The following is a 12,618-nucleotide window of genomic DNA, read 5'->3' on the forward strand; positions in this document are numbered from 1 at the left end:
ACCGGAATACGAATGGTGTGTAAGGCAGGCCTCGTACGTGCCAGTCCCAAACTGTTCTGAAAGTCCACCCAAAAAAAATCTTTGAGAAAGTTCAGGAACTTTCATAAAAAGCATCCCATGAGGAAAGTTTATTTAGGATAAGCATTTGTCAAGAATTACAGTAATTTTCTTTAAAAAAAAAAAAAAAAATCGCAGATGCCCTCATCCAAAGATCCTTTACAAGAGAACTTAATAGGACCTGATCTCACTATAATTCGGCCAGGAACAAATAACCCTTGAGAATCAGGAATTAAGACCAAAAGGCAGCTGAGGAGTCTGTGGGTGCTCCCAGAACCCACACAGATGACCAAGGACAGAGTCCGGCCTCGTGAGGACTTGCCTGGCATTTCGGAAGCCATCCCAGCCAACTTGGTTGTCGACTTCCAAAGTCTAGGACAGACCTGAAGTAACCAATCCAAGGTCGATGAAGGCTCAGGGAGGCATCGGAGAAAGACAACACTTGTTAAGGGAAGACGGACCGACAGGAGGACGTGGACAACAGCTCAAAGGCGCAGGCGCCGCGGCTTTCAGGGAGAGGCCGACTGCCGGGGGAGGTTCACGCTCAGCAAGCCAGCTCCCAGCAGTCAAGAAAGTGTGAGCACACGCTCAAGCAGATACGAGCGCACACCTGAACGCGGCTTTGTCCTCTGCGGTTTCGCCGCCAGCTGGGCGACCGTAAGGGCCGAGCACGTTTCCCCAAGCCGGACGGACACCAGGCTCCGCACAAAGTACAACGGTGCCCCTCGCGGTCCCGGCGCAGAACCACACGCAAACCACCAAGACAGCCGACGCACACGCCGGCCCCTGCGCGTGCCGCTGCAGACGCGGAGCCCCGCGGGCTCCACCGAGGCGTCCCCACGCCGGCCGGGGACAGAGCAGCGCAGCGGCCGCGGCGCCCCCGCTCACGCCATTCGGCCACCGCTACGAGAAACCTCAAGAGTCCGGTGACCGCGTGTCCCCGGGCCCCATCAGGTCATACACACACGGGCGAGCCATCAGGGCAGTCAGCGGGCTCAAGCTTTTAGCTGGAATTGCTTTTTGTAAACTATCCTAGACCACTTTGTAAACCTACCTCATTTTTTCATACATTGACTTTAAAACCAAGAAACTCGCCCATTCTTTTAATATGATCCCAGTGGTTAACGCTGCGCCTCGACTGCGTTTCCCTCACGTGGCGATGGGACGTGACCACTGCGGCAAGCATTTACCAGGAAAGCCTGGGCACCCGGGTGCTGAGGGCCGTCAAACGTTCCATCCTGATGTTGGCTCAGGTTGCGGTACGAGGAGCACTGAGACGGAGCCCTCCGTCGGGCTCCACAGCGGGCGAGGAGCCTGCTTGGGATTCTCTCTCCTACTCCCTCTGCCCTTCCCTCCCACCAGCTCGCTCTCTAAAAAAATAAATGAACAAATCTTTAAAAAAAAAAGTCTATTCGGAAAATCTGACCCCACCTCCAAATTTCAACAGAAAGGTAACTGATTAAGAGAACATGACTTAGGGACGTCTGGGCGGCTCAGTCGGTAAAGCGTCTGCCTTCGGCTCAGGTCGTGATCCCAAGGTCCTGGGATCGAGCCCCGCACTGGGCTCCCTGCTCAGCGGGCAGCCTGTTTCCTCCTCTCCCTCTGCCTGCTCTGCTGCCGCCCCTGCCTGTCTGCGCTGACAAATAAATAAAATCTTTTTTAAAAAAAGAAAAAGAAAAAAGAAAACGTGACTCATTTCATGCCTACATTACCTCATGAAGTTCTTCACACTGCTGTTTTATTTTTTTTTAAAGATTTTATTTATTTGACAGGCAGAGATCACAAGTAGGCAGAGTGGCAGAGAGAGAAGAAAGCAGGCTCCCCACTGAGCAGAGAGCCCGACACGGGGCTTGATCCCAGGACCCCGGGATCATGACCTGAGCCGAAGGCAGAGGCTTTAACCCACTGAGCCACCCAGGCGCCCCATGTTTCCATTATATTAATTAAATGTTACGAACTCACTGCATACCTTCTATATACCTTTAAAAGATATTGGTGTAACTTCCACATACTCATCTTTTCGCACACCCCAGACACAAAAGCCACTGCTGCGAACGGCGGACCCCTCCCAGGGTGCGTTATTAACCCAGGGACAGCAGACTCCTGTGCTGGGTTAGGAGCTTTGCTGCACAGATCTGCTCCACTGCGGCATCTGTATCTCCAGGGAAGAGCCCGGGACTGAACCCCCTCAGGCAAACAGATCCAATAACCTGCTACCCACCCCCTGGAGGTACCAGGCTCTGCAGCACCAGCTACAACCGGACAAACACACAAATGCCACCTAACATCATAAACCCGTGAGGATGAGTGCGTCTCACATGGACATGGCTGTGAGGTTCACTGAAGGATCCGGCTGGAAAAAAGTGACAGTTTCATGAAAAACCTGCTGGACAAGAGGACACTGAGAGGAACAAGCTGATTGTAAGGCTTTCCATTTGAGATCAAAGATTCTTTAATGAAAATGGTCTTACCTCTGGTTCTGCTTTTGCCTCCTCTTTGGGCTGAACCGCAGGGCTGACTGGCTTGACTTTGGCTTCGGTCTTGCCCTGTGCGCTCCTGGGCCCACCCCCCGGCCTCGTGGGCGGTGACGTGCTGGCGACAGGCTTCCCTGGAGCCGCAGGCGTGGAGGAGCAGCGGCTGCTGCTCATCTCCATGACGTGCGCCGGCGCGATGGGCAGCTCCCGCAGATTACTGTTTCTCGGGGCAGCCGGCTGCATTTGCTGCATTGGCCGTTTGGACACATTCTGAGAAGTTGTATTCTAGCATGAGAAGAAAGAAATTTAAACTACAACTGGATACTTGGGAGAAGGAACATAAAAAGGTGCATTCTTAGATACAAATATTACAAGAATCATGTTAACTACTATGTGACTTCTCCTTCTGGGGCGCTGATACTTTCCCATGTGAACACCGTCTTTCACGCACGGTCGCTCCTGCTCTGTGGGGCAGCACACGCTACTGCTGAGGGTCAGGCCTGGTCAAGGTTATCCTACCTGCCTGCGGACAGGCTCCTTTTGAACGGAAATTACCACCAGAGGACTGCAACTGCTGCCTGAGGACGGGGACTGACATTTTTAACAAAACTGATCGGGCCAACAAAGGGCGACGGGCACCGCTTTTACTGGACCCTGCATTCCGGGTGGAACAAGAACAGGACAGTCAGTCAGTGTCCTACGGAAACCGCCCTGCCAGGGAAACATGCTCCAAAGTTTCACCTGAGAGGAAAGTCTTAGCCCTGCTCATCCCCCAGATTCCTAACAGAGCGCCAACAGCTGGAGGAGCGCACAGGTCGTGGGGACCGCTGGGGGAGGACTGAGCTCCGACAGCACCAGGTCGGGGCCCAAGGGCACAGGCAGGGGTGTATCTGTTACGCTGCTATAATGGAACAAAGCTTCTGTTAGAACGCAGCTCTCCCCAAGTCCTTCCTCATTTCTTACATCATGTTAGTCTCGATGCTACTTTAGCAAAGAAAGAAAGGCGAGGGAGTATGAGAAAACTGAAATTACAAGTAGCTAAGTGACACGCTTGAAGCTGCAGGTCAAGGGGAAAGTACTTAAAGGAAAACCTAATTACCTCCCCAATGCTCTAACCATCAGCCTCTTTATGGAGTTACTTAATGGAAGACAAGACAACAGCAAAGACTACTGTCTTGTGTTTGTGGAGCAACGCACATTTCCTAGTTTCCTTCCGTGCAAGACGAGTCACACGCTAGCTGATGGTCCCCAGCCTGTACCCTCATGGCTAAATATTCATCTCCCACCATTAAATACGGGCCTCATGAAGGCAGGAAACTGGCCCTTCTGTTCGCAGGTACTTTCCTGGGAACTGGGATGGTGCCCAGCAACAGACTGGTCAGACAATTCTTCCTGAACTCATTTATTTAATTATTCAGAGCCCGAGAAGACAGAGACAATCCAGCCATCAAAAAGCAGGCCACTGGCAAAGGCAGAGTGCCCACCACCCACAAGCATTTTCTAAAGTTACGTGTCTACGAATAATACCATCTATCACTATGAAACTATCTAGATACACAGAAGTAAGAGGAGGAGGTACAGAACATCAATGCAGTCTTTCTGGCACAAACGGGACTTCCTTAATTTGTGTAGTCCTAAGAAAATCCGTTTCCTAAGTAAGCAGTTTTTTTTAAACATACACTCACTTTACAGAAACGTACTATACATGTTTCAATAATTAAATCGGAACTGGAGAATGTTCCAGCTCCCAAGTACTGCCCCTCATGTCCCAGGCCCTCCAAGCCCCTCCTCCCCCGGGAAGACACTCACATGCCGCAGTCCCTGGCGCTGGGGGCACTGCATCCGGCCGCTGCTGGGCGGAGGCTGCGCCGTCTGGACGTGAGGCCTGAACTGGGGCTGCGCCATGGGCATGAGCGGCGGTGGAGGGACGGAGAGGTGGTGCTGGTGCTGGTGCGGGGGCTGGTGAGGCGGCTGCGGGGGCGGCTGGTGCTGTGGGGGCGGCTGCAGCGGCGGCTGGTGCTGCGGCTGGAGCGGGGGCTGCTGCGGGGGCTGGGGCTGCGGCTGGTGCGGCGGGGGCAGTGGAGGGTGCAGGGGCCCCTTCCCGGCGGGAAGAAAGAGACACGACAGTTTGTAAAGGTACACACTGGTGATGTTCCAATGCGCAAAAAACCCCCAGCATCAGAAACTTGAAGTGGCACTAAAATTTCATTTTAGAATTTGTGGACAGAGGTAAGAGGATCTGCCAAAAGCTAAGCTCGTACATTTTATATTTGCCCTGAGTCCTCTCAGCCCCAAAACTCCAGGAGTCTGCTCTGAGGAAAGCACCATGGCTGCAAGCACACAGCGCTGCGGACGCGGACGGCAGTTTCTGACACCAGAGTACTGGACGCGACGAACGTGCCTGTCAACCCGGGCAGCACCTTCTGAAGGCGGCGGTGAGGAGGACTCACAAGCAGGCGAGCCTGCTGCCCCGTCAACCAGGCAGGGTGACGAGGGTGCACCGCGCCCCCGGGGACCACCAGCACCCGAATGCTGGTGGTGACTGTTCCCAGAGCCTGGGATTTCTCACTACCCTTTCTAAATACTCAAACGTTGCTGCAACGGAGATGTACTCAGTTTTTAATTTAAAAAAAATAAAGAAACATTTTACCCTACTTTAACACCGAAGTCATTTTTTTTTTTAATTTCGATAGTCTGCATGTTTCCAAATAGTTGATTCAAGGATACGGTGATTCTGTATGTCACGAGTAGGGCTAAATCTGAGCAGAGTCATATGGGGCAAGAAGGATCTCACGGAAGCACCAGGCCCCCGCGCAACACCGCCTGCAGAAGGGGGCACGCAAGTCTTCCCAACCACAGGGGAACAGCGACTCCGTTCTTCCCTCCACGCAAAGAATCTTTCTGCTACGTTTTGCAGGAACATAATTTGACAAAGTACTTTATTGCCATTGGTGAACCCTTCCAGCATCTTGCAATGAGGAGCAAAGGTATTATCAAAACATGTCCTGACTTTATTAGCAGTACCACCTTTTAAAAGAAAGCAAATACTGAATTTTTTCATTTCTCCTACGATTAGGGAGAAAAATAATATTGTCAAGAAAGCTGCCTTTAATAAGTAGCACGTTCAAGACTAAACCCCATCCTCTCCATAACCTCCACACACTAGCAGACTCAGACGGCACAGGAAACGTCACCTTCTGAGACATACAGACCCAAGGCTCCGGTGCCCCCTCCACACAGCCTGCTGCGTACCTGCAGGCTGGGCTGCGCGTGGCCGGGCAGGAACGGCTGTCCCGGGCCGGGCAGGAAGGGCTGTCGAGGAGGGATGAAGGGCCGCGTGGCCGCTGAGCCCGGCTGGCTGAAGTGGAGGATCCCCACGGGACCTGGCGGCTGGAGGGCCGGCCGGACGGGCCTCTCTCTGGGGAACACGGGCTGCTGTCCCTGCTGACTAAACGCTGGTCCCGGCTGAGTGAACGGTAAGGGGCTGGGGGTGGGCACTGGGTGAGTGCTGCTAAGAAGCGTGGGGGGCGGCGGCGGCGGCGGGGGGCTTCGCTGTTCCAGAAACAGGTGACTCGGGAACCTTGGTTCACCTGAAACTGAACGGTGGTGCAACGTTACCCTTGGCTCACACACAACACGCCCATCACCCAACAGCAGTCTTTTTTTTTTTTTAAGATTGTATTTATTTGACAGAGAGGTCACAAGCAGGCAGAGAGGCAGGGCGGCGGTGGGGGGGGGAGGCAGGCTCCCCGCTGAGCAGAGAGCCCGATGCGGGGCTCGATCCCAGGACCCTGAGACCATGACCTGAGCCGAAGGCAGAGGCTTAACCCACTGAGCCCCCCGGGCGCCCCCAACAGCAGTCTTATGTGCCATCTTACTGGGAACAGAAATGATAAGCGGTGGGCAGGATGCGAAGTCTACACTTTACAATTTATTTCTAGATTGCTTCATCACTCCTCTTCTACAGAGGACCACCTCCTTGGCAGGAGATTCTCATACCGAGATACCAACAGTGTCCAGTGTTAGCATCTGAAGTGGCGAGGAAGCGCTCTGGTACAAAATCTGACACTGTGCAAGAATCTGCTACTGGAAGCTCAACTCCGCTTGCAACAGGCAGGTGCTCAGGCGCATCACCCAATGTAACTCTGTTCTGTGAGCCCGGACGGTCCTTTACCTCCTAAGAAGAAAGGGTCTCGCTCCTGCGGCGGGGGCGGGGCCCTCCACTGGTCCTGGAGAGGAAGTCGGGGGGGCTGGCTGAAACTGCTGGGAACGGGCCCAGCTGTGTGCTGCGGGAACTCTGGAGGCCCCTACAGAACAATGGGAAAACAAGATGAGAGGCAGGGAGATGGCCATTTCGAGGAATGGACACACACGGGGTTCCAACCTGAAAACATCAAGTAACTGTGTCCCGTAGCCTCCCACGAGGTCTTGCGCAGTAAGTGACCCTCCCATAAGGAAACAGGCAAACATCAAAAGCAGCATCAAAACATGAATTCCATGTTCTGGTATCACTATAGCAAAACAGGGAAATTATTTTTTTTAAAGCTTACTGAAATCCATGCAATTACTGACCCTTGACCCTTCCTGCCCATTCATCTAAAAAGCTAAAAGTCTACTTTCTGCGTCCTTGGCGTCAATCTTCTCAAACACGCTGTAATTTTCTACCTTCTGAAGACAACCATAAACCCCAGTCATGGAGCCTTTACTTCCAAAGAAGAAAAAGACACTGAACGTGCAGCTTTACAGACACAGCAAGCTCTGCGGTAACAGGACAACGTGAAATGTCTAAGAAACCATTCTGCTACAAAAGAAATGTCTCACAGTTGGATTCCATTGGATAAGACACTTTGAATTCTCACAGATTAACATTCTTCCACTAGAAGTCTATTTAGAGACAAACTAAATTATTTCATTTTTCAGTTGGCCTTTTAAGTATTCGTGGAGATCTTTAAAAGCACCACATTTGCATTTTTTTTTTTTCCGGTGAAGCATTTAAAGAAAGCCTCACCGTTTTTTTTCCACTTCTCCAGAAAGAATTCATTAATTATACAGATCACCAAAATAATTTTCATTTAAAAATTTCTTCTTTGAAACTCAGCCAGTATTTCAACTTTTAAAAATCACTCCCTTCTCGTAAACTTGAAATGCTAAGTCTTTTTCTGTCATTTTATTACTAATACACTTAGCTGTCATCTCTAAATGTGACATCATCGTACAACATTGATAACGTTTTTGCAAACTACACTGACCTCCCTTCTCTCTTTTTTTTAAGTCTGTTCTCCCCGCGGCATTGTAAGAATGCTGCACAGTAAACGGAAGAGCACCCACGAAAAGCTCCAGAAAAGCCTGCTGGCTGCAACAGTGGCCCATCAGCAAGAGGACTATTACCACTGGGAGAGCCCAAGGAACCGTCCTGGAGAACCCTGGGATCCAAGCCAACTCTCAGGAGCACTGGGTCTGTCCATGTTCTGAGAATTGGGCACAAGCTCAAAGATCAAGTCAAAGCACCCAGGCTAGTACTGAAACGACCTGTGGACCTGCCCGCGTGCGGGGCACAGGGGCAGCAATGGTCCCCTGATGAGGGAGACTCGGGTAACGGCCTTGGTGAAGTGCTGGGTCTGGAACTGGGCGGGTCACCCGGATCCGAGGCCGACTCTCGGGCTCCTCTGGACTGCTCTTGCAGCCCCAGCGAAGCTGGCTCTGGAGGCGGCCGGAGAACTCAGCCAGAGCCCAGGGCAGGGTCTAAACCAAGGCTATGGTCTCGCTACCAGCAAACCACCGCAGGAGACACTTCTCTCCACTTGGCACGGATGCTCGGCCTCTGCACTCGGGAGCCAACGCTCCGGACACACCCCCCACCGCTCGGTGACTAACGATGCAGTGATTTGCCCAGTATTTCAATAAACCACCTTGGCAAGGCCAACGTGAGTACCCTGAGAACAGATACTGTGGGAGCACCTACTACAAGAGTAAGGACCAATGGGCACTGGGGCCCTGGGGGCCACAAGTCGCCGGTACAACGGCCACCTTCGTCACCAGTGGCTTATGTACATACTGCACGCCACGGTCTGTGCGGGGCCCCCACCACCTGAGCTCAGGACTGGGCAGCACAGCGGGGCACGAGTCCCAACTCACAGCCAAGGAAACAGAAACTCAGGACATTAAATGATTTGCCCATGATGACACCATTCTCTTTTAAATTTTATTTTATTATCATTTTTTAAGTAGGCTCCACACCCAGTGTGAAGATCCATGTGGGGCCTGAACTCACGACCCTGAGATCAAGACCTGAGCCCAGAGCAAGAGCTGGACACCTAACTGACTAAGCCACCCAGGCACCCCGATTTTTTTTTTTTTAATCAGAGATTTCAACATGTAACAGGTTAAAAGCTCCCAAAGGGTTCATTTTATTCCTCACATGAAAATGAACCAGGGGAAGTTTCAACCTGTATGATATAAATCTTACCAAAATTACTAAATTTGGGGATTTTAAAAACCAGATTTTCTCTTGACTTAGACATGAAAATAATAGCCTACAGCCAATAGAACTGTGAATTCTGGAAACCTGGAAACCATCGCATCATACACAAGCTTCCATGTTTCATAACTCATCCTTCTCTTTGGAAAATTTTCACTCTATGCACTGTCTCGGCTGAAATGCACCATCTCTACCAAGAAGGGCTCCTCCTGCAAGTCCTCTGTACAGACACTCCACTTTCTCCGGCCCTGCTCCGCTCTCTCAGCAGCTCCCCGGCCGGCCAGCCCACGATTTCAGGAGAGCCGCCCTGAACGTGGCCCGCGGACCCCGCACCCACCCACATGTCACTGAGTGATGCTGGGAGGCCGGAATCACTCGGAGTGTGGATTTCACTCTCACCGGCTACCAGCGTCCCTGGGCAATCTCTCACGTACTCGTGCTCTGGAGCTCCAGCTGCCCAGGAGCCTCCGCCGACTCGGAGAGTCTGGCGCCCCTGCCCTCGAGGCATGGTCCTGCCTAGTGCTCCTAGCACACAGGGGCTTCCTCCTCTGGGCTGACAGACTGCCAGTCCTTGCCCCGGCCACACTCTCTGCATTCTGTGTCCTAGCTGCTTTCATTCCCTTCCATCTTCATAGAACTTTCTGACATGAATGCTTGCTGCTAATTTTCACTCTATTATTGACATCCGTCAGATTTTTCATTAAAAAGCAGGAAGAGTATGCTAAACCATAACCAGGGCTGAAAGTGTTACACTACTGATCTGGTGGCAAGCTTTCATCCTGAACTGGACTCAGCCGAGTTCAGGGCTCCTAACTCATGTGCTGCATCCGTCACTTCTATGTTAAGGAGCTGAGGGACACAGTGTCAGATAACAGGACAGACAGGATAAAACATACTTTCTGAGAAAGCAGGGGAGTCTTCTGGGGTTATTTCCACTCAACCCTCAAGTCCTGTGTCGTATCAAGACCTGGAAAGCGGCGTTCATTTGAGAACTTCTTATGACCTTACAACTATTTTACCCATTCCAACAGAGGGGAGAACAAAGTGTAATTTCTACACTGTCCCGAACCACGTGCAGATCAGCACTGCTGTCTCCTGCCCCGGGCAAGCCCCACCTGCACTCCTTTGCAGTGAGTGCCCCGCAGTGGGACCCATTCTGTACGGTGTCTCCGTCTGTGTCACCCACACCTCCGATCAGAGGCATGAGTCAGTCCCAGGCAACTGCGCCCGGGGCCGGCACTCCTTCACACAGCTGCATGGAAGCCGGCGACCAGCAGTTTGTCCCCACCTTCCGTCCTGACTCTATTCACAATTACGAGAAGCGGAAAGAGGCTCCTGACCTTTCTGACTTGACTGAAAACCGCAACTTTCTTCGTGATTTAGTATGTGAAGGCCCGATACTCCCTGCTAGTTTTCTTGCCGGGCTCACATCACATGGGGCTTACAAAGAACTGGAGAATACTCGGTTTCTTCTGAAATCTGTCGTAAGCGATAAATTCCACGACTGCGTTTTACTGCCGCACGTCCCTCCCCTGCTGATGAAGGCCCAGACAGGACTGGTCACGTGGCTGCGCCAACGGGGCTCTTCACAGCCCTCATTTTCTCCTTCCATTAGAGAGTTAATTTCAATTCCTCCAAAAGATAGGTTTTCTCATTATAGATAAGGCCAAATGTAACTGGAAAAGTAGACTGGCTTCCCTTCCATTATAAGTAGAACGTCTGCTAAGTTTTGATTGTGACTTTGCCACAGGTGGAGGTCAAGCAATATATTCTCAACCCCCTTCATCTGTTTCTAAAAGGAAGCAGTTACTGAATTATGAGAATGAACTCAAAAAGAAACCAATGTGGTTAGTTTTCAATAAAAATTCCAAGCTGCCTAAGAACTAGGTACATTCCTGGGAGATTATTTTAAATATTCATAACTTCTAAAGACATTTTTTTGTATTAAACTGAAAATATATTGGGATCATAAATCTTGCCCCCTTTGGAATTCTAATATTGTGATTTTCATCTCTTCCCAGATCTTCCTTCCTTTTACTAATTACCTACATGCTAAACGTGTTTAGACATAAGCATTCAAATGTTAGCAATATGGAACAAGGCCCCCCAAATCCTTTTTCTTCATCAGTCACTAAAGCTAGAACCTGAGTCTTCCAGCCGGTGGGCTCTCTGAAAGGCTCTGGCTAGCAGCAGCTGAGCGGGCAGGGGGCAGCACGGGCCCTCCCATCACCTAGCAGAGCCCCGGGCATGCAGCCCAGCCTCTCTGAGCCTGTTTTCTCCTCTGTAAAAGGCAGGGATACTGATGGTACCTGTTTCTCATGGGAGAAGATGAAAAAACACGTTCAAAGGACCTACGACAGTACCCAGCAAACAACAGAAGTTGACAGTGTTTGCCGTCATTGTCATCTGCACGTGACACTTTTGTAGACGGCATTCCATACTGCATTCCAACACAGAGCTGCTGACAAGCGACATGCCGCCTCCTGCACTGCGCGACAGACCCGCGCAGACCCCCTTCCTGCATCCCCACTCCTGAGTCACAGGAGGCGGCCTGCACAGATGAGCCGTCAGCATCCTGGCGAATCCACCCCATCGCAAATCCACTCCCACTGTTTGCTGCCCTTCAACTGACAGGTGTGTGCAGGGTGAGACTATGGTCTGTTTTATTCACCAATGCATTTTCATGCTTGGCCCAGGGCCTGGTACACAGACGTTTACAGATATTTGACAAATGAATAAACTGCCTATTTCTAACAGCAAGGAAGTTCCAGCCCCACATTGGAATCTAAAACACTACAGCAGGTTAAACCCCGGCTGCCCACAAAGCACACAGACAGCAGGTAGCGGAGTGCCCCAGGAAGGACTTACGGGACGCTGGGCTAGACCACCCAAACCCTGCGCAGTGAGCCCCCGAGGCTCCTGGGCTGAGCAGACTTAAAACATACACAGCGCACCAGGACCAAAGAGAAGCTGACATCAAGAGAAGCCAGTTCCCTGACTTAACTGTGGGGCAGAAGTCACTTTCCTACCGTGGCGCTGAGATAATTAGAGGAAAAGTAAGATGAACGTGGCTTCTCCGCTCTGCAACATCCCATTTTTAGAGAACAGAAAATGAAGAATGGAAATTGGATGGTCTGTGGGATATCCTTCCAACACTGCTGGTCAGGAGCACAGCCCGGGCCAGGTTTCTTCTGGGCTGTAGACTGAACCTCAGAATCATACACCGTGGATGCCTCAGGGGGCTCAGTCAGTTAAGCGTCTGCCTTCAGCTGTGATGACCCTGGGGTTCTGGGATGGAGCCCCAGGTTGGGCTCCCTGCTCAGCGGGGACCCTGCTTCTCCCTCTCCCTCTGTCCTCTGCCCCTGCTCTCCCTCTCTCAAAGAAATAAATAAAACATTGAGAAAAAAAAAATACACCAGCAAAATGCAGGACACTCACATAAACCAGACCAAAAAACCAGAATAAAATGAAAAATAAAAAAATAAAAATCCGCTTCATTTTACTCAAATGGTAGTACTTGGCAATAATCGTGTACCACACATATGATAACAAGGCATTTTTACAGGGTCAATCCTAAAAGTAAATACAGATCAACAAGTTAGAGCTATA

At 51.1% G+C, this 12,618-nt stretch overlaps 1 protein-coding gene across 2 annotated transcripts in view; it reads right to left on the bottom strand.

Moving 5' to 3' along the window:
- Positions 1 to 12,618, bottom strand: part of RBM33 (RNA binding motif protein 33) — a 128,226-nt gene that overhangs the window by 29,444 nt on the left and 86,164 nt on the right. For both annotated transcript variants that reach the window (XM_032840274.1, XM_032840273.1), the window contains exons 10-13: positions 6,706 to 6,838; positions 5,784 to 6,127; positions 4,341 to 4,628; positions 2,529 to 2,816 (exon numbers count right to left, since the gene is read on the bottom strand). In XM_032840274.1, the coding sequence (XP_032696165.1) occupies positions 2,529 to 2,816; positions 4,341 to 4,628; positions 5,784 to 6,127; positions 6,706 to 6,838 (1,053 nt within the window). The remainder of the gene's footprint in view (positions 1 to 2,528; positions 2,817 to 4,340; positions 4,629 to 5,783; positions 6,128 to 6,705; positions 6,839 to 12,618) is intronic.

Source organism: Lontra canadensis, unplaced genomic scaffold (assembly GCF_010015895.1).
Source record: "Lontra canadensis isolate GAN:19392208 unplaced genomic scaffold, GSC_riverotter_1.0 scaffold111, whole genome shotgun sequence".
NCBI classification, from domain to species: Eukaryota; Metazoa; Chordata; class Mammalia; order Carnivora; family Mustelidae; genus Lontra; species Lontra canadensis.